We start from the raw sequence: 20,676 nt of genomic DNA, 5'->3' as shown, positions 1-20,676 counted from the left end.
TTACGTCTTTTACTGACAATTGAGGACACACAAGCGATTTGAATAGCTGCAATTTGGTACACGTACATTTTTCCACACTGAATGGCTCTATGCTACTATCTCATGCTAAGTTTGCTGAAAAGCTATTAAATATGTAACGGTAGAATAAAAAGGGACGGTACACAACTTTTTAAGCGTTGCTACAATGACACTCCCTTACCTAATTGTCCGCTTGTTCCGTTCTGTTTGGATACTATCAACACCTTTGTTTCATTACTTTCTTCTACTAATCCCCTCCGTCAATTGTAGGAAAACAACCGTTTAAAAAAATTAATCAATTGCCTTGCCTCAGTAACGGTCTAGACAAAACAGTAACGGTCTAGAGGTCTATCCCAAGGTTGTTCGCATGCTGTGAGAATTCGATTTGGTTTCGTTCCAGTAATAGTGCCGGAACGCACTATGGGCCAGAAATTAAAATTTCGGGACAAAAATATTTGCGATTAAACAGCATGTCTCAGCTCAATGTGGTCTTCGGCAATTTTTGAATAAAAAATTGATGCATATTTTGAAGGGGTCGTCCAATATTTAAGCGTTACTTAAACAACAATTTAAGTAATAACTTTTTGAGTAAACATTTTTTTACCTTTTTGGTTTCAAAATATTAAAGATAAACCAATTTCAAGTAATTTTTGTGAAGATATCAAACTTCTACCTTTTATCCATTTTCAGCAATAGACCTTTGTTTATAAACGACCCCTAAAATCACATTTCTTCTTGTAACATGTTTATTTCAACAGACAGCTCAATGCGATGTTCTAGAAAATATTTTGCATATAAAAGAGGAATATTTTTGCTGAAGACTATTTTGCTTTATATGCATTAATTAATAAGATATAACCGATTTTAGGTTAAAAACCGTCTGATGAAAAATCCGAATATCTTAGCCATCTGCAAGTATCTGCAATTATTTTGCATACCAATTTGTAAAGAATTATTAAAGCTATCTGCCCAAATGTGTATTTCAGAGAATACCTGGGAATACCATGGCTGGGAATACCTGGGAATAGTGCGAATTTTTTTTTCATACATTTTATAACTTAATAAATATGCGTCCTAGCGTCAAACATTCTTCACAAAAAATTTGTAATTCAACATACTAAATAACTTTGTAGAACATTTGTAAGTAAAAAAATAATCGTGTGTAAAGTTATTAAGTGTAATTGATTTTTAAATGCTCTTTTTTAACACATCATTATATTTCGTAACCGGTAAGAGATAGATAGTTACTTTACATAGCAAAGTTGCTTATTTTAGTATTTTCTGCAACTTTTGGAGAAAAAGACTTTTTAAAATTATTTAAGAAAACAAAAGTTTGTATCACCCTAATAGGTGAATTCATGGTCACCCTAATAGTGCATAAAAGATGCGCTATATTTTATTATTTTACTTCTCCGAAGACGTTTTTCCTTTTCATTTTTCATTTTTCATCAAACGGTTTTTAGCCTAAAAACAGTTATAACTTATTAATTAATGCAGAAAAAGCGAAACAGTCTCCAGCAAAAATATGCCTCTTTAATGTGCAAAATGTTGTCTAGAACATCACATTGAGCTGTCTGTTGAAATAAACATGTTACAAGAAGAAATGTGATTTGAGCGGTCGTTTATAAACAAAGGTCTATTGCCGAAAATGGGTAAAAGGTAGAAGTTTGATATCTTCAGAAAAAATACTTGAAATTGATTTATCTTTAATATTCTGAAACCAAAAAGGTGAAAAAAAATTTACTCAAAAAGTTATTACTTAAATAGTTGTTAAAGTAACACGTAATTATTGGGCGACCCCTTCAAAAGATGCATCATTTTTTCATTCAAAAAGTTGCCGAAGACTACATTGAGCTGAGACACGCCGTTTAACCGCAAATATATTTGTCCCGAAATCTCAATTTCTGGCCCATAGTGGAACGGTAGCAGTTTCAGTTCCAAATAGAATGGCTCTTGTATTTTTGACTTTTCAGTTTTTGTGTTTTGTGTTTTGAGATTATTTCAGTCATTACAAATCACATCATCATTATCATCAAGATCAAGATCCGTCTCAGAAACAAATAAATCTATACCTATAAAAATGGATTTCGGTCTCTCTGTATGTCCGTATGTTCCTTACAGAATCGAAAACAACTGAACCGAACGGCGTGAAAATTTGCATGTAGGGGTTTTTGGTGCCAGGAAAGGTTCTTATGATGGTTAGAGACCCCTCCCCCCACTAAGAGGGGAGCTCCCATACAAATCTATACCAATAAAATGGATTTCTGCCTGCCCGTATGTTCCTTATAGAATCGAAAACTACTGAACCAATCGGAGTGAAAACTTGCATGTAGGGGTTTTTGGTACCAGGGAAGGTTCTTATGATGGTTAGAGATCCTACACCCCACTAAGAAGGGGGGCTCCCTTACAAATCTATGCCTATAAAAATGGATTTCTGTTTGTTTGCCCGTATGTTCCTTATGGAATCAAAAACTACTGAACCGATCAGCGTAAAAATTTGCATATAGGCGTTTTTGGGGCCAGGGAAGATTCTTATCATGGTTAGAGACCCCTGCCCCCACTAAGAGGGGGGGCTCCTATACAAATGGAATACAAATTTCCTCATAACTCCAGAACTAATCAAGCAAATAGAACCAAATTTAGCATGCGGGTGTTTTTATAGGCACTTTTTTTCTATGGTGCCCCTCCCCTCTTTAGGAGGGGAATTATATCCCCTCCCCCTTCAATAGTGGGGGGCTCCTATACAAATGAAATACAAATATCCTCATAACTAGAGAACTAATCAAGCAAAGTTTTGGAGGCAGGAATTTTTTCATGAAGGTTTGAAACCCCTCACCCCTGTGGTAGGGGGATAAGGACTCTTATACAAATAAAACATAAATTTTTGCGTTATGGTCAACCGAGAATTGGCGTTCCGCAAAATGGTATTCGGCGAAATGGTTTGTAATGATGGCGAATATTTAAATGCTATCCGGATTATTTTATCAGGCTAAGCAATGGCAGGAGTTGTTTTCTATTTTACTCTGAGGAAAATTTGTATATTAAAACACCCATGAACTCCCCAGAAAGTTGCAAAACTCGAGATTGTTACAAAGGTCATCCAGGACTCACGATTTATGTAAGGGAGTATCGTCGTGGTTGGGCCATGTTTTGGAAATCGCCCATAACTTTCGTTTCAGAAGGAATTTTGGAAACCTAAATACATCGTTGCAAAGGCTTAAGAATAAGGTATATTTCTGGAAAATTTTGAACTGATTGCTTGAAAAATAAAAAAGTTATAGGCATTTACGTGAAGACAAAAAATGTTGTCATAGTCGGGCCATGTTGTACAGGTTGGGCCACCGCAGAAAATCTAAGACATACGTATAGAAATTCTATATAGAGACATGAAAAGAATGGATTCCGTGAACAACGGCTCATATAGGTACAAATACCCTATTTTTAATTGCATTTTTGCGAAGTTTTTGCGATCTTGTAAAATCAATATTGCTACAATCGCCTTTTCCGAAGTGTACAACTGCAATGAAAAAATCAACAAAAATCTAGGTTTTAGTCGTATTAATTTTGCTTTATTTCATCACATTTTACGGGACTGACATTCTCTAGCGATTATTGCGCTTCTGCGCTGAAAATTATGATGGCCCAACCATGAATACTCAAGTGGCCCGACCTTTACAAATAGCGCTTTTCTTGTATTTCACCTTAGCCTTCCCAAACACCTTACTGGAGGGGATTTTTCTATAGTCTTCGTGTGCAGCACAACACACTTCATACATTTTCAAAATTTATCTCGATAATTGCATTTCATGAATCATTTCTTGAAGAAAAGTTCATTGCGCAGGGAAAACTTTTTTTGTAAGATTTAGTCACTGAATTCAGTACGGGTGTTTTGAATACACGATTGAAACTCACAATATATTTTTTCCAGAATGCGGTAAAGGATGTTTCTAAAGTTAAATCGCTAGGTAGACAAGTCCAGAAAGACACACCTCGTACGAAGAAAGTGATGCCAGATTTAGAGGTATTAGAGCGACACAAAACAATTTTTTGGCATCTGGAACTCCTAAAAGGTTGAAGCTTGTTAAATAAATAACCCGGTTCTCTAATATTGATTAGCTTGTGCAAAAACAGATAACATCTCATTCGCGCATAGTTTTCAAAAGGACAACCAATTAGTTGTTAGTTTATGTAGGTGAGACACGCTTGAGAATCTACTAAGACCGAAAATGAAACGCGCGCACATATTCTAACCAACTTTAAGCTTTGATAAAATAGGCGCGGATGCTTCAAGCAGTAGAAAATCGCATGCTACAAAGTGTGGAAGAATAGGTTCAATTTTATTGCAGGACTGCAATTTATGGCAGTTTTGTGAAGCGATCGTAAAGAGGCATGTATCCAAGTTATTCTGAACTGTAAAACCTAGACTGCTAAAACTGTCTACAAAATTTATGTGCACATTGTTTAGTTCTAGTGTCGGCATAAAATTGTTAGAAAGTGTGTTTCTTGGAATACAGCGTTGGTTTTAGTAGTATTTAATGACAACCTATTTGCAGTACAACACTCATTTAGACTAGCGAAATCAAAATGCACTTTGGCGGCAATATCGCGGGAAGACACGTATTCGGAACTGAAGTACAATTGTACATCGTCCGCAAAAATGTGTATTTTGCAGAACTTTAGTATATTTGGGAGGTCATTGATATACATAGTAAATAAAATGGGTCCTAATATGGATCCTTGTGGTACACCTGATGTTATACGGATATTATTTGAAAATGAGCCATCGCTAAAAACCTTTTGACATCTTTCAGTGAGATATGAATGAATAAGTCCCGTTGCGTGGTTTGAAAAATTGAAATTGGTTCAAAGCTTCGTGCAGAGTATGTTGTGGGACATCGTACCGAAGGTGTTAGAAAAGTCAAGTAATATTAACACAACTGGTCTGCCGCGATCTACAGTAACAACAATATCATCTACAACCATCAGCATAACAGTTTTGGTACTATGTTTGGTACGATAACCCGATTGGAATCGCGACAGCAGAGTATGGTGGCGAATGTGGTGGCAGATTTGAACCTTTAGTATTTTCTCAATTTTTCAGTTTTTGTGTTTTGAGATTATTTCCGTCATCACAAATCACATCATCATTATCTTCAAGATCAAGATCCGTCTCAGAAACGAATAAATATAAAATATTACAAAATACCTATTATTGTATTGAGCATAAACCGATTTGAAAGTCGAGCCGAAATTTTCTGTTTAGCACCTGCAAACGAGTAGGCACTTCGCCACCATCTGTTTTCAATTTTCAGGTTTTCAACAACAAACAATTTAAGAGCATGCTAATTTCAACTGCACCATAAGCTATTTAATTACCTGAACGATGAGAAATCGGCCGTAAAATAAGAACAAAAGCGCAAGCATGCAAGCTAGAACAAACGCACGTCTCTAATCTAATATTAACCAATCAAATATTACCGTTTTGAAGGGTTTAGTAGTGAATTAATTCAGACTCAAACTCTTGCCTTAAACGATACTATTAGTACGAGCAAGTAGTAGTGGTAGTAGTAGTAAAAGCTACCGCCGAATACAACAGCGAATTAATTGCATGCACAAAAAGAACAAAACACGCCATCGGTGAAGTTCGACGACGCGGGACGCCGATCTTCTTCCGGTTACTTACTGAACATCTTCCTCGATAAACATTTTGGATGAGCGTTTTTGTTTGCTATGAAATCTTCTAGCGAACCACTTCCCGTGGTGGAACTTGTTTTAATTCACTTAGAACTAGGGATGTGCGGTATCTCCAATGGAAGGTTAGGAAGGGTATAGCTTTGTTTTTTGGTACTTGGTAACTAACACTGATATTTAGCTGGAATATTTGCGTACTTTTCACAGGTATGATTATGATGGAACCAAACAAACGACTCGGATGTAAGTGTTATCACACTAAACTGTTTAATCCGAAACTCACTTGTCACTCATTTGTTAGCCTCCGGTTAACTCGTAAACACCGACTTTTTTATTTACCGAAACACAGATACTGATCCGAAATTCACGCAGATAAAATCGGTTGAAACATTTTCCGTTTTATTCAGAAAAACTGATGCTGCTGGAATGACCAACTGATGTGTACTGGCCGGTTGTCGTATCCACCGCGACGGTTACACTACAGCCCCGTCGCGTTGATTAGTGTGCCTTGAGACGACGGCAGGCGGACCGTTTGTCACCGTTTTTGTTACCCTGTGGATAGAACAAGAGAAGTATACACATGAGATGTGGTGCGACATTCAATCTGTACGTGATAAACGCTGTGTTAAGTTGAGATAAACCTTCGACCACCGTGCAAACTACAAAGTTAACACACGGGCGACTGGCGATGACTTGGAAGTTCTTTCTGACCGCTTTACTACTACAAGTTGCAGTCGAATTAGGTAACGTTTAATAACAGTCTCGCGAACAAGTTCTCCGAACAAGTCCTAGTGGCACCCATAACTTACACTTGACCAAAGCATGTAATGATATCGGTAATTTGTCAATTTCCGGTGACCACGTCTTGTTCTTGGACGCAATCGGTGCTCTTTGACAGTATGTACTCCCACAAGTCAGTGCTATCTGGTGTGTGTATTTAGACTTCGGACAACCAATCTTTTACAATTGCCTCAAATGATAATGATGACAGTTTTGCAGCGCGCGGTGCGCGCTCATTGATAATGATCGCGTGATCGCGACTCACAGTAAGCAAGCAAGCAAAGCAAGCAAAGCAAGGAAAGATGCACTCTACCGAGTTGTTTTACGCGTTAAGAACGCAATTGTAGAATCAGACCATGCGCGACGCTAAAACAATCAGCGCACACACATCATCGCAGCCAACCGGGGGGTCACCCGAAGGCGGTTGCTTTTGGTTTCGAGTCGATTTTCTATGGACCCCTCTCTAGAGCCTTGATGGATTACATTGACGCGTACCTATCAATAACCAACGAAGCAGAACGAGTGAGAGGATGCGACTTGTGGTGCAATTTTTTTTCATGCGTGTAACCCCCTCACCTCTGATGATGGTGGTACGATAATAATAGAATCACGTGTTGGGGTACAATGTCCACCATGTCACCTACACCAGTTGGAGCATTTCTCTTAAACGAAACTATAATCTCTGTTGATAACCTTAAAGCTCTAATTGTTCATCCGTAATAGTTGTGCTCCCGTGAATCGGCTCAACCGAGCTAGAAAATCAATTTCCACGCCCCAGCGTATCTTTTCCTACACAACCTAGAATCTCAATCGAATATCCGTGAAATTCGTATTTCCGCGAATTAGTTCAACCGAACTGGAAAACAACTTCCGCCTTTGATAACATATTCTACTATACCTATATTCTGTATATTTTACCAGCATTTCAACCAGACCTCGATTGGCTATTCAAGATTTACTACCGATGCGCGTAACTAATGTTGATGAAAATCACAATCACCGGCAGGTCAGGGGACAAGGAACAAATTTTGGGGCGTCATAAAGTAATCAACCGTCTCCTTACAACCACAGAGGCATTACCCTGCACGGAAGTCGCTCAAGCTCAATGTTCTTCCGATGATTAATTACACTGTTGATCGATTTCTACGCACTGGTCAGTACTTAGTTCTAAAGCTTTGCTTAATTATTTATTGGCGGCTTCCGTTCGGAAAGGACAACCCGCACGAGTACGAGTTTCCCGACTGCTGCTGCTGCTGGTCAGCCGTTAGTAGGTGAACTAGTTAGTCTCATTAATTCCAGTAATTATCACAATCGAGCTAAGCCTTCGAAAGGAAAACAAACCGAGCCGCGGTATGAGCGCGGCCTGTGCTGTTGCGCTTATGCGTATGAAACACGATACAAAAAAGGTGTAATCATTTATTGAGTATTGCATTCAGACCTGGTAGACCTTGGACTATCAGAGTGTGTTGATCTCGATCGACAACCACGTGCGAAGTTCGGCGGTGTAGAGCGACTCGAAACTCAAAGAAAGTGTAGGTACATATCTTCACCCGAGCATAGGGTGCGGATATGCATACCAGAAATGCTTTACTGTATATAAATAGCAACTATGCTGCGCATCACCGCAACGAACTTTACCCACCGCTCATCAAGTCTGGTCTATCGACCGACCGCGGTTCACAGTCTGCCGACCGGCCAAAGTCTGTGAATGAAGCAAGACTGGCGCAGCAGCGCCAGCGGCGCGATGCAGTTCTGCGCACCGTCGTTGGCCTCCTTATTTGATTGGATTTTGGATGGGGCTCGCTCGTCCGATGTTCTTCAACAAATCCATTCTATAATTAAACCTCCGATCACCGTATGAGTATAAACGCAACATACACAGTGCTGTCCGTGGTCTGCGTCTGGCTGTCAGAAACTAACGAAATAGTGAAACAGGTACGACCTCCAATTACAATCCCTTGTACTCGGTGAAGAAAAAACTGCACTGAACATTACAACCAACCACAACCAGTCCTGCAGCATTGCACTGAACATTATCCAACCGGTTCGACCGTTCACGCCACTCACTGGCTCTACTATCGTTACGAGATCACGCGTTAGGCAGTTTTGCGAAAAAAAAACTGTCACGTCAGTCAAAGCGTGTAACTGAAAAAAGAAAGAAATAAATTGTAGTTAGCAAAAACTAAAGCTGCCGTCACAGCAATAATTATATAATGCCTCCTTGTCTTGGACTTTGACAGACTGTCGAACTGTGAGTTTTTCGTCGCGACGCGACTTAGCACCGCGACAGCGGTTGTCATCCTCCTGAGGTTGCGATGATAATGGCTTAAGCGTGTTATAACCTAACCGTGACCGGGATATTGGCCGCCAGCAGAAAATTTGGTCGACTTTGAACCCGTAAAGTTGCTTTCTGGCTAAATTTGTGGATAGCTGACACCGAAGGCGGAACTTATTCCGTTGCTTCCCTTCACAGTAGCCAACAGGTGCTGAAGGGATTGTTTTTGTCTATGACAAGTAATAATGACGGACGGAATTATTGGTGTACCAGAACATCATTTCTGCACGTAAGGAACGGATTCGTCAGATGCTGTGATTTCTTCTGAATCGATAAAACCTCCGGAGCTCTTGTTGTAGGATTCCTTCACGCTTGAGGATTATGGTTCCATCAGTCAATAGCGATGTACCTCATTTAGTCAATAACTATCCTTCATTTCAATTCCTCTCAACTATTTCTTTTGACGTAAAATACGTTCAAATGATTATGAAAAATCAGAGTGACTGACCTATCATAGGTCTTCGGCACATTGGTTTACATTGGTTTTAAATTATTTCCATGCATTATCCAATCTAGTATTGTTGCTATTGTGGAAATATCATAGGTGGGTGGCAATACAATTGCAATCGGCATTTACTACAAAAACGTTGGAGGGTTTCGTGTGAAAATTGAACTCTTTTTCAACCCTAACCTAAACGGAACTTAGATGATGGACCATTTTTGCTTACCGATTTACATGAAAGGGAAAAAAGCGGTGTAATCATGCTGATCAATTTTTAAATTATAGAGATGCAGTAATACCCACTTTCTGAAGAGTTAAATTCTACGAAGAGATGAACCAGGGCATATGAAAACTGACTTATTGAAGTGATAGTTTTTTTCTATTGGCAACTTGAAAGAGAGAATGTTTACCAAACAATTTCTTCATCACGGAACGCTTGACTTTGCTTTGAAACGCTTTTTTTTCTCATGTGTGGACTCATTACTGCAGCATGGCGAAAGCTCGCACTGAGAGGACGCTGCGTTTCAACATCCAGCGGTTAATGGCAGACGGCGTAGCAGCGGAGTACGCCAGGAAGCTTGACCAACGATTCATAGAACAGCAGGTAGAAGGAGGAGATATAAATGGGCTGTGGAGGAACATCCATGGTGCCATCGAAACAGCTGCGAGAGAGGTGGTAGGCTGGTAGGCACGACGCGTGGAAGACAGCGTAACAGCTGGTTTGATGCCGAATGCCAGAGAGTGACAGATGAAAAGAACCAGGCCAGGAGTCGCATGCTCACTGCGGTAACGCGTCAAAACGTAGAGAGGTCAGGAGAGACTAGAGCTGCGGAAAAAAGAACCCATCGTTTAAAAAACGCGTAGTCTATCAGTAGTCTTTCAATCATCTTTCAGTCGCGTTTCAGTCGTCTTCCAGTCGCCTTTCAGTCGTTTTCGATCGTCTTTAAGTTTTTTTAGTCGTCTTTCAATCGTCTTTTAGTTTTCTTTCAGTCGTCTTTCAATCGTCTTTCAGTCGCTTTTCAGTCGTCTTTCAACCGTATTTCAGTCATCTTTCAGTCGTCTATCAATCGTCTTCCAATCGTTTTCCAGTCGCCTATAAATCGTCTTTCAGTTGTCTTTTAGTTTTTTTAGTCGTCTTTTAATCGTCTTTTAGTCGCCTTTCAGTTGTTTTCAGTCCTCTTTTAGTTTTTTTAGTCGTCTTTCAATCGTCTTTTAGTTTTCTTTCAGTCGTCTTTCAATCGTCTTCCAGTTGACTTTCAACCGTCTTTCAGTCATCTACCAGTCGTCTTTCAATCGTCTTCCAGTCGCCTATCAATCGCCTTTCAGTCGTCCTTAAATCGTCTTTTAGTTTTTCTAGCCGTCTTTCAATCATCTTTCAGTCGTTTTTCAGTCGTCTTCCAGTCACCTTTCAGTCGTTTTCAGTCGTCTTTCAGTCTTCTTTTAGTTTTTTCAGTCGGCTTTCAATCGGCTTTTACTCGCCTTTCCGTTGATTTCAGTCGTGTTTCAATCGTGGTTTAGTTTTCTTTCAGTCGTCTTTCAATCGTTTTTCAGTCTTTTAGTTTTCTTTCAGTTTTCTTTAGGTCATCTTTGAGTAGCCTTTCAGTCGTCGTTCAATCATCTTTTAGTTACCTTTCAGGAGTCTTCAAGCCATCTATCAATCATTTTTCAGTTATCTTTCAGTCATCTTTTAGTTTTTGTCAGTCGTTTCAATCGTCTTTCAGTCGACTTTCAATCTTCTTTCAATCGTCTTTCAGTCGACTTTCAATCGTCTTTCAGTCATCTTTCAGTCGTCTATCAATCGTTTTTCAGTCGTCTTCCAGTCGTCTTTCAATCGTTTTTCAGTTATCTTTCAGACGTCTTTCAAACGTCTTTTAGTTTTCTTTCAGACGATTTTCAGTTGTCTTTCAGTCGTCTTTTAGTTTTCGTCAGTCGTTTTTCAATCGTCGCCTTTTAGTAGTTTTTCAGTCGTCTTTCAATCGTCTTTTAGTTTTTTTTCAATCGTTTTTCAGTTGCCTATCAATCGTCTTTCAGTCGTCCTTCAATCGTCTTTCAGTCGTCTTTTAGTTTTCTTTCAGTCGTTTTTCAATTGTTTTTCAGTTGTCTTTCAGCCGGTCGTCTTTCAATCGTTTTTCAGTCGTCTTCCAGTCGCCTTTTGGTCGTCTTTCAGAAGTCTTTCAATCGTCTTTCAGTCGTTTTTCAGTTGTCTTTCAGTCGTCTTTTAATTTTTTCAATGGTTTTTCAGTCGTCTTTCAATCGTCTTTCAGTCGTCTTTTAGTTTTCTTTCAGTCGTTTTTCAATCGTTTTTCAATTGTTTTTCAGTTGTCTTTCAGCCGGTCGTCTTTCAATCGTTTTTCAGTCGTCTTCCAGTCGCCTTTTGGTCGTCTTTCAGAAGTCTTTTTAATCGTCTTTCAGTCGTTTTTCAGTTGTCTTTCAGTCGTCTTTTAATTTTTTCAATGGTTTTTCAGTCGTCTTTCAATCGTCTTTCAGTCACCTTTCAATCGTCTTTCAGTCATTTGTCAGTTGTCTTGCAGTCATTGCGGCGAAAAAAACAAAAAACACGATAAACGACGGCAAAGAATCATCTAGAAGATGAAAAAAATATAAGCAAAAGAAGACAAATAATAAGGCAACTGCGATGGAAGAACAACGAAAAAATAACAACGAAACGACAATAAAAAGGCACCGAAGTTAAGAAAACGAAAAGACAATTATAAGACAACGAAATTAAAAAGAAAAAAGAATAGAAAAGATTTCAAAAAAACAATGAAAAAAAACGACAGAAGAATAACGAAAAGACAACGGTGAAAGGCGATGAAAACACACTAAAAAAACACAAAAAACGATAATCAATGGCGAAAAATTCATAAAAAAGACGAAGAAAAGTCACTCAAAAGACGAGAAAAATAGCAAGAAAAAGCGGCAAAATTGCGACAAGAAAGCAAAAAAGACAAAACCGCAAAGTAACGATAAGAAAAGATAATAAAGAGCAAAGAGACGTCGAAAAATGCAAAAAAAAAGCTGAAAACTTTGTTAAAAAATAAGCAATAAGAAGACAAAAATACAACGATACGAGAAGCACGTGCTCGCCGGCGCAGAGGAGCGATACGCCAGCAACGACACTCGGAGTTTCTACAAAACGGGTGAGATGCAGGAATTTTGCCATGCCTGTGATGTGCAATGATAGCAGGGACAGGATAAAAAATGTAAGCGATGGCCAAGCTGTGCAGCCACGAACACAGGAGGAGGAGTTGTAAAACGGTAAGAGCACAGAGAAGGACGATATCCCGGTTGAACTCGGGGAGCGAGCGGCTGTACGAAGCAATCCACCGGATCGTTGTCAGAATCTGGGAGGAAGAACAAATGCCATAGGAGGATGGTTGGATGGCCTCATTTGTCCAATTTCTAAAAAGGGGCATCGACTGGAGTGTAAAAACTATCGAGGAATTACATTGCTCAATTCTGCCTACAAGGTGCTTTCCCGCATCCTGTTCTGCAGACTGAGACCGTTAGCGGAGTCCTTCGTCGGCGAGTACCACACTGGTTTGCGTAAGGATCGCTCCACGACGGATCAGACATTTACCCTGCGTCAGTTACTAGACAAGTTCCGGGAGTACAACTTGCAGACACATCATCTGTTTGTGGACTTTAAGGCAGCATACGATTCAGTCAAACGTAACGAGCTGTGGCGTAACGAGCTGTAATGCTAGAACATGGTTTTCTGACGAAGCTAGTTTCACTGATTCTTGCGACGCTGGATAGGTCCAAATCATGCGTTAAAATAGCGGATGAGACGACCTCAACCGCTTTCATGACGTTGGATGGACCGAAGCAAGGGGATCGCCATGGAAGGTGCAATTCGAAGAGCAAACGTCGAAAGGAATGTAACTATCATCACGAAATCTCACATGCTTCTTGACTTTGCGGATGACGTCGATATCATCGGAATCAGCCGTAAAGTAGTGGAAGAGGCGTTCAGGCCTTTTAAAAGGGAAAGCGGCGAGATTGGGACTTACCATTAACACCGCCAAAACGAAGTACATGGTTGCTGGTAGGGAATGTGGGAGCCCAAGTGGTGTTGGTGCCGAGGTGGAGTTAGATGGGGAAATTTATATAGCTAGGTACACTCGTGGCATGTCACGACGATGTAAGCGCGAAGTAAAACAACGAATTGCAGCCGCGAATCGGGCTTTCTACGGATTACGTAGCCAGCTGAAGTTCCGTAGTTTGCAAATTCGCACAAAACTGGCGGTCTATAGAACACTAATCCGTCGGGTGGCCCTTTGCGGACATGAATCATGGATGCTAAAGTAATGCGTTACATACTTGGTGGCAAAATGGAAAATGGAGTGTAGCGCAGACGCATGAATCACGAGCTGTACCAAGTATACAAATATGCTGATATAGTGAAGCTAGTATATCTTTGGCAGGCTGGGGTGGGCTGGGCACGTGGCCAGAATGCCCGACGAAAGCAACCAAAACTATTTTCAGCAGAGAACCAGAAAGAGGTCGTAGACTCCGAAGCAGACCCCGCACCCGATGGGTGTGTGCTGTCGAAGACGATGCACGTTCAGCTAGTGTTCATGAGGATTGGAGAACGGCAGCTCAGGACCGACAGTATTGGAGGACCATAATTCGTTCGGCGCAGAATCGGTAACGGACCGTTGCCACTAAAGTAAAGTAAAGTAAAGTAAGTAAGTCCGGCTAAATATTTATTAATACAGGCACTGCAGATCCTTCTGTATTTAAAGTGAGAATAACCCATAAAATGTCCCAGAGTATCTATAAAATATGTAAGAAACTCAGTAATAACTTTTTTGTTATCGATATTGAAAAAATAGTTATTTCAACCAGACGGCGCTACATGCCACACTGCACAAGAAACTCTAAATAAATGAAACAATCGGTTTATTGAAAGTTCTAGGAAGAAAAGTCAATAAGGACCAAGTTGCACGTATAAACAAAAGGCCCCACAATACATATTTTTGAAACGCAGATGACCTATTTCGACTCTTTCCTCAATCCTAAATTTCATCTTATATCCTGAATTCTAGATTTTCAAATAGCATCGGTTTTTGATTTTCCTAGATATAGAGTAACTTACAAAACAATAAGACCAACGCTTATCAAATCATCTCAAGCTGCAATACTTATGGGAGAACCAATAAAAATCAATGATTTGAATTGTGGGAAACTCGACTATTATCGGGATGAAAGAAAAAACACACTTTAGAAGTGATCAGAACGGTGTAAAAAATTACCCTTTAAGCAAATAAACGTACCAAAAAATAAGCGACGAAAAATAAAATCAACCATCACATTCTTTAGCAAACTGTTTCTGTTGTTGTTCCGGATAACTTCACGTACTCTCCACGCTACGGATTGTAAAGTCCTTCGACATGTGCTGATAGGAAATGCGAACTTAGCTTCCTGGATTTTAGCACATTTTCTCCTTGTTCCTTGAATTCACACGGCTTACGGACTTTTCAACGATCTGTCATAAGTTCTCTATTGAATTGAGATCAGGCGACTATGCCGGCCACATCAATAACCATAACCATAACATCAATTTTGTTATCTTTAAACCATTTTTTTAGTCTGGCCTCTGGCGTAGATTGAATTCGCCGACCCAAGGTTTCTAAGTAATGATGTCGGAAAGTAGAGAGTGGCGCCGGCTTATGAACAACGAGCTGCAGGCACTACTTGAAGAGATTCTTATTGTACACCTGGCGAAAGTTTGGAGACTATAGTCAGTGGACCGATCAGGTGGCAATGATGCCGACCGACTGTACAGTGAAGTCCGTTTTCATCAAGAATCCTACCGGTACTGGAAACAGAGAGACCTAACGTGCCAGATGGCTCAACCATGTTGAAGACGACTTGCGTGTGTCGAGACGCTCAAGGAATTGGTAATGAGTAGCCCGGAACCGAGTACAGTGGAGAGGAATTCTTGCTACGGCAAGGCCCATCGCGGCTCTATGCTGCTAGAAGTATGTTCATCAGACCACAGAATATGGTCTCCGCCATTTCTTCACGCTTTTACTTTTTCGCCCCCGTTTCGATCCTGATTTGACTTCGGGCTTTAAGTAGCAATTGCTGTACAAACTTCTTCAGCCTTTAGGGACCGTATAAGAATACAAATAAATATGCAGACGTTGGCATGCGAAACAAGCGTTTTCCATTGAGTCCGAAAGGCAATCTACTAAAATCTAAACCTTACGTCCAACTAGGAGCGAATCGGAGGAATTCAACCTGATTTTCTTTAATTTCAACGAAAAACTATTTGTTTGATGTGCCAATCTAGATTCACTATAACGGAGGTAACTGGAATGTATGACCAACACACCTAAATAAAAGGCAAAATTGATTAGACCGCGACTGAATTCTGGGGCGCCATGTTAAGCATTTCGCGTGAAGTGAAGAGACAAATTAGCTTGCACCGACCCTGCCTAAGCTCCTTTGTGGCCTATCTGCTTCTGGAGTAAAAATGGAGCTGAAAGCATCGAAATGTATGAAAAGGGATTCAAATATGAATAACACTTTCGTTGGTCACTTTTTAATGTAACATAACTTGTTGCATTTTCAAATTGAGAGACTAGAAGATTCCCAAGTTATCAAACTATCTGAACTGCAAAGGCTAAGAATATAGAAAACATGAAAAATACCTTTTTACAGTAAATTAAGCTTAAAATGTTCGAAACAGAGTTCTTCATAAATTAAAGAAGCAGTCCGTAACTGACACAATGAAGAAAAATTATAAATTGAATTCGCGTATCCATGAAGATGCATTATTTGCATAGTAGAAATTTTCTCCTAACTTTTCTAATTTCTCCTTATTCTCTTTTCTAATTCTAATTCTAAATTTTTTGATAATTCAACGAGTAGATTAAACTGTCTCTCATAGCGAAACCCCAAACATGAACTTCCTAGTCACATCATACTCCTTTAGTTCAGTACATACTGACTCACCAGATTGTCCCTAACCTTTCCCAACGTAAGCTTGGTTAGGCGTTGGCCAGAAGCGATCGATCAAGCAAACACTGAAGATGCTTACGGCAGGCAAGTTTTCCGAAATAAATTGTACCGCGCGGTGGGGTTCCTCAAAGCAGAGACCTTGGCAGTCGTAATTAATTATAGTTCGGTTCGTGCAGAGCAGACGATGGAAAGAAGGGAGGTAAATTTTCCTAAAAAGAAGGATGCAAAAGCGTACTTCGAAACCGGTTTAGGTACTACGCCAGGTTTCGCCAGCCAGCCAGCCATCCAGCTTCGTTGTGCCGGTTCGATTAAAATGGGTACACCAGAATACCTACATAGTAAAAAGTGGAAGGTATGGAAGGTAGATAAACGGTAACGACGGACTGTGGTTGAAGGAGAACACCATTCGCGTTTTATGTTGCTTACAGTAACTTTCGTTACTGGACCTTGTTGTTCAAGCAACAGCACAACTACAATTTGGTTCGTTCATCACGCAGGAAGAACTGGGCCCAACTGAATTTGTCGTCGACTACCTCGAATTGACTGCTTAACTGCTTACATTATCACACATTGTTTTCGGGATTCTCAAATCAAAATTCAGCCTTGATTTCAGGAATACAGAAATGCACATTTGATTATTCCATCCGCTGAGTTTATATAGCTTCGAAAATATATGGCATGATTGGACTGGGACTCGGCTGTTTGTTCTGCAACGATAATGGCAACGCAAATAGTCGGTTATCGTCCTGCGAGTGAGTGGAGCAGTCAGCAAGGAACGAAAATATTTGACCAATATTTAACTCAAATTTGAGTTGGGCAATTATTGCAGTCATAAACGAGCTTTATTTGCGTCTCGTTTCACAGTGGGGTGTCGCGGTGAAACAATTTCTTTTACATAACCTTATGCTCGGCGGAGGTATTACGCTTGATAAGCTTATCTTAACAATGCAGGTAAAGTGGATGGTTTGAAATTGTACTCAGCGATAAAGTTGGACGCCGAAGGTGTTCAGTGGATGAGCGTAATCTATAAAAAGGAATAATTTTTGATCAAGACTGGAGGTGACTGGTGACTGGAGTATCATAAAATTTGAGACATTTTGACAAGAGAGCAAACTCAAACATGTCAAAATTGTTAATATTCGTCTGCAGATTCGTTCATTCAGTTTTACCAAAAATCGGATTTTAGGCTCGAGCGCTGACTTTTCAGTTTGACTCAATATCTATTGTATTCACAACCACAAACCACAGAAACTTTCCTCTATGAAATTACGACACAGCCATAAGGGGTCAATTGACCCGGTCATTGAAGGTTTAATATCAATGGCAAGGCAGATTGTTATTTTTCCTGACAGCTAGCTAGCCAACGAATTGGCAAACCGGTATCAACCGGAATGTAGATCAAACATTTCTTTATTCTTCCAATCAAAACAGCCGTGCCGAGCGATCCAATGTCCGCCACTCTCTGTTATGATTGGTGGCCTCTTTGTGCGGAGCTATGTTTATACGCATACCACTGTAAACGTTCCTGCCTGCCTATTGACCGACTTTGTCCGGCATGAACCCATGGGTTTATTTGCGCTATCAGATCGATGTACGAAGATCACTTGGCTTGCCGGTTGTTGGGTACCCGATCAGAAAGAAAAATCAAAATTTACTTTATTTATACTAATTTATAACATGATTAGTTACAAAAAACAGCATTCGGCCCTGCTTAATATCCACAACAAAGCAAATGTCTATAATAAACAAATGACAAAAACGTTGATAGCAACATCAACCGGAGTCGCCTTAGTTTTGTCGGATCGTACCGATCGGGTTATACGCTATAACGAAGACGGCGTCGATTGTAGTCCCTATTAACTGATCAACGATAACGAGAAAAACCTTCAAAAGAGCGGCCACCGTACTCGGCCGTACAGCACAATACGGGAGTAATACGCAGATCAGGTAGCACAAGCAGCGTACAAAGTCCACCCAAGTTCAAGTTCAAGTTCTTTAGTTTGCTCAGTGTATACTGATTGTAGGCCGTTGGTTGGATGCTGTGAAAACGATGATGATGATAATGATAGTGAAGCTGCACGATAGCGTTTCTTGTCTCATCTCATTCTCATTCTTCGTTGTGTGCGGAAAAAATACTCCCTCGGTAATTGATTGAACGTTTGCTTTCTCATCGAGCTGTTGATGGAAATTCTACTGAATAGATTGGCGTCATTGTTTTTGATTGGTTGTTCGACTAAGAACCGGTTTGCGGTGCTTAACTAATTGGTTATAAAATATTATTACTGACATTACCTAACAAAAATCTGTACCTGTGCAGTAAAATTTGTCAATATTTTAAAGTGACCCATTTTCTGACAATATAAATTTTTGAAGCTTTTCAACACGCTCTAGCTTACGCACATTGGTTAAAACATTAAAAAAACTTCATCAAAAATGTATGTGAATTTATTTAGGTACAAATGGTTTTTGGGATTTTGCAATCAATTTAACCCATATTAAATAAGACGTTAACCAACAAAAGGAATCCTACAACTTGCTCGCTTTTCTTGGAATTTACCACCTATATAGAGTAAAGGATAATGCAGAAACACTCCCCGTACCCGAAAACGCTAAAAGCTTAGATCATTCAGAAATGGGGCATTTTCGAATGAGTGTATTTTTTAACTATTCTTTTAATCGAAACACTTTCTTAAGGATAAAACAAAGATAATAACACTCATCAGCCGGCGCACAGGTGACTGGTGACTGTTCCATTCAGCTTCAGCTTCATTATTGTCCAATACTTCTCTATTGGTCAAAATTGAGGATAATTTAGTGGAATCTACGCTGTTGAAATGAGCTGGGCTCCATTTATTGATACGCTTTTTTTCCTTCTCCTGCACGATGAATATGTCGGAACCACGACAGTTTCAAATTGCAAATAAGTAGACCGGGCAAAATCGTTGACAAATAACTAAACGCTGCCAAATGCTCGCGTATCCGCGCCAAAATAGACTGCCCTATTTTTAAATTACCTAAATTTTACATGCAAATGTTGCCTTTTCTTCAAAGTAGAACCTTTCTATTCCGCCTTAACACCATCCCACTAAGCAAAATCGTCAGCACAGGAACACTTCTCATACCCGAAAACCTCTTTAGTGCTTATTTTCACTATGATAGGGTCAATAGTTTTTGAGCACAAAAAACTATGTGCGACAGACAATACGACTTTCCCATCACGTTTACTTAAGTGTCTCAATTCATAAGTTTTGTTGCAAATGCGTTTTCGGCCAAATAATTAAGGCCAAGGAAGAAAAAGGTATTCACTAAAGTGAGCATCAGCAGATTTACGATCATAAGTTGTTACTACCGCTAACGCTCAGCAGTGATTTAGAATTGTACCGATTCGTTCACACTCTTAGCAGCACACGGACCAGTCCTGGAAGAAAATGATTCAAAGGGACAACAGTAGTGTTTTTTTTTGTAGGAGAATGAATCACTGCGACCAATAATAGAGATCTATTGTGGTATACTACACCTTAATCTAAGTGCATACTTTTGGCTCATCACTATTGGCGAGTTGACGGCCGTGTCAGATTGCACATGTATCCCAGTTCGGTACGGCACTTCGTATGAAGTTAAGTACTTCAATAGGATTTTTATTCCAGATATCAGAAGATTCTAGGATTCCCTTCCCGAGGATACGCAGTCTGCGTTGTTTCAATACTCGGCATTCACAGAGTAGGTGTTCCGAGGTCTCACTCTCAAGATTGCACAAGCGGCAAGTCTCCTCATTGAGCTTGCCTATTCTCGGGCTCGGTTTGCTCGGGCAGTGACCGGTGATTAGTCCTGTCAATATACTTAGGTCTTTTTTGTTGAGCCTAAGCAATGTTTGGCTTTTCCGGAACTCGTCAAGTTCCGTTTTTATAGCACTCGACGAGACTCCAGTTCTGGTTCAATAAAACTTTTATAAAACTAAGGAGATCCAACGACGCATTCAAGCTGGAAATCAAGCCTACTTTTCCCTTCGCAAGACGCTTCGATCCAGGAGCATACGCCGCTGCACAAAGCTGACGATGTACAAAACGCTAATAAGACCGGTAGTCCTCTACGGACTTGAGACAGTAATTTTGCTTACGGAAGACATACGTACACTTTCCGTCTTTGAACGAAAGATGTTGCGGACTATTTTTGGCGGAGTACAAACGGAAAGCGGAGAGTGGCGGAGGCGTATAAATCACGAGCTGCAGGCGCTGCTTGGAGAGATTCCCATCGTACACCTGGCGAAAGTTGGGAGACTACGGTGGGCCGGTCACGTCGCAAGGATGCCGGACGACTGTATAGTGAAATCCGTTCTCTTCAAGAACCCCACCGGCACCAGGAATAGAGGGGCTCAACGTGCTAGATGGTCAGGTTGAAGCTGACTTGCGTGTGTCGAGACGCGCATCGAATTGGTGAC

General features: G+C 40.2%; 1 protein-coding gene across 4 annotated transcripts in view; it reads right to left on the bottom strand.

The window, feature by feature from the left end:
• Positions 1–20,676, bottom strand: part of LOC128744365 (long-chain-fatty-acid--CoA ligase 4) — a 72,195-nt gene that overhangs the window by 35,313 nt on the left and 16,206 nt on the right. For 2 of the 4 annotated variants that reach the window (XM_053841321.1, XM_053841320.1), the window contains exon 2: positions 5,702–6,261. In XM_053841321.1, the coding sequence (XP_053697296.1) occupies positions 5,702–5,724 (23 nt within the window). In that variant the 5' untranslated portion in view covers positions 5,725–6,261. The remainder of the gene's footprint in view (positions 1–5,701; positions 6,262–20,676) is intronic. The other 2 variants (XM_053841323.1, XM_053841322.1) reach the window with 2 other exon arrangements.

This window comes from Sabethes cyaneus, chromosome 3 (genome assembly GCF_943734655.1).
Source record: "Sabethes cyaneus chromosome 3, idSabCyanKW18_F2, whole genome shotgun sequence".
Classification (NCBI taxonomy): Eukaryota; Metazoa; Arthropoda; class Insecta; order Diptera; family Culicidae; genus Sabethes; species Sabethes cyaneus.
Note: the sequence above shows the minus strand (reverse complement) of the source record. Positions and strands in the feature narration are given on the sequence as shown.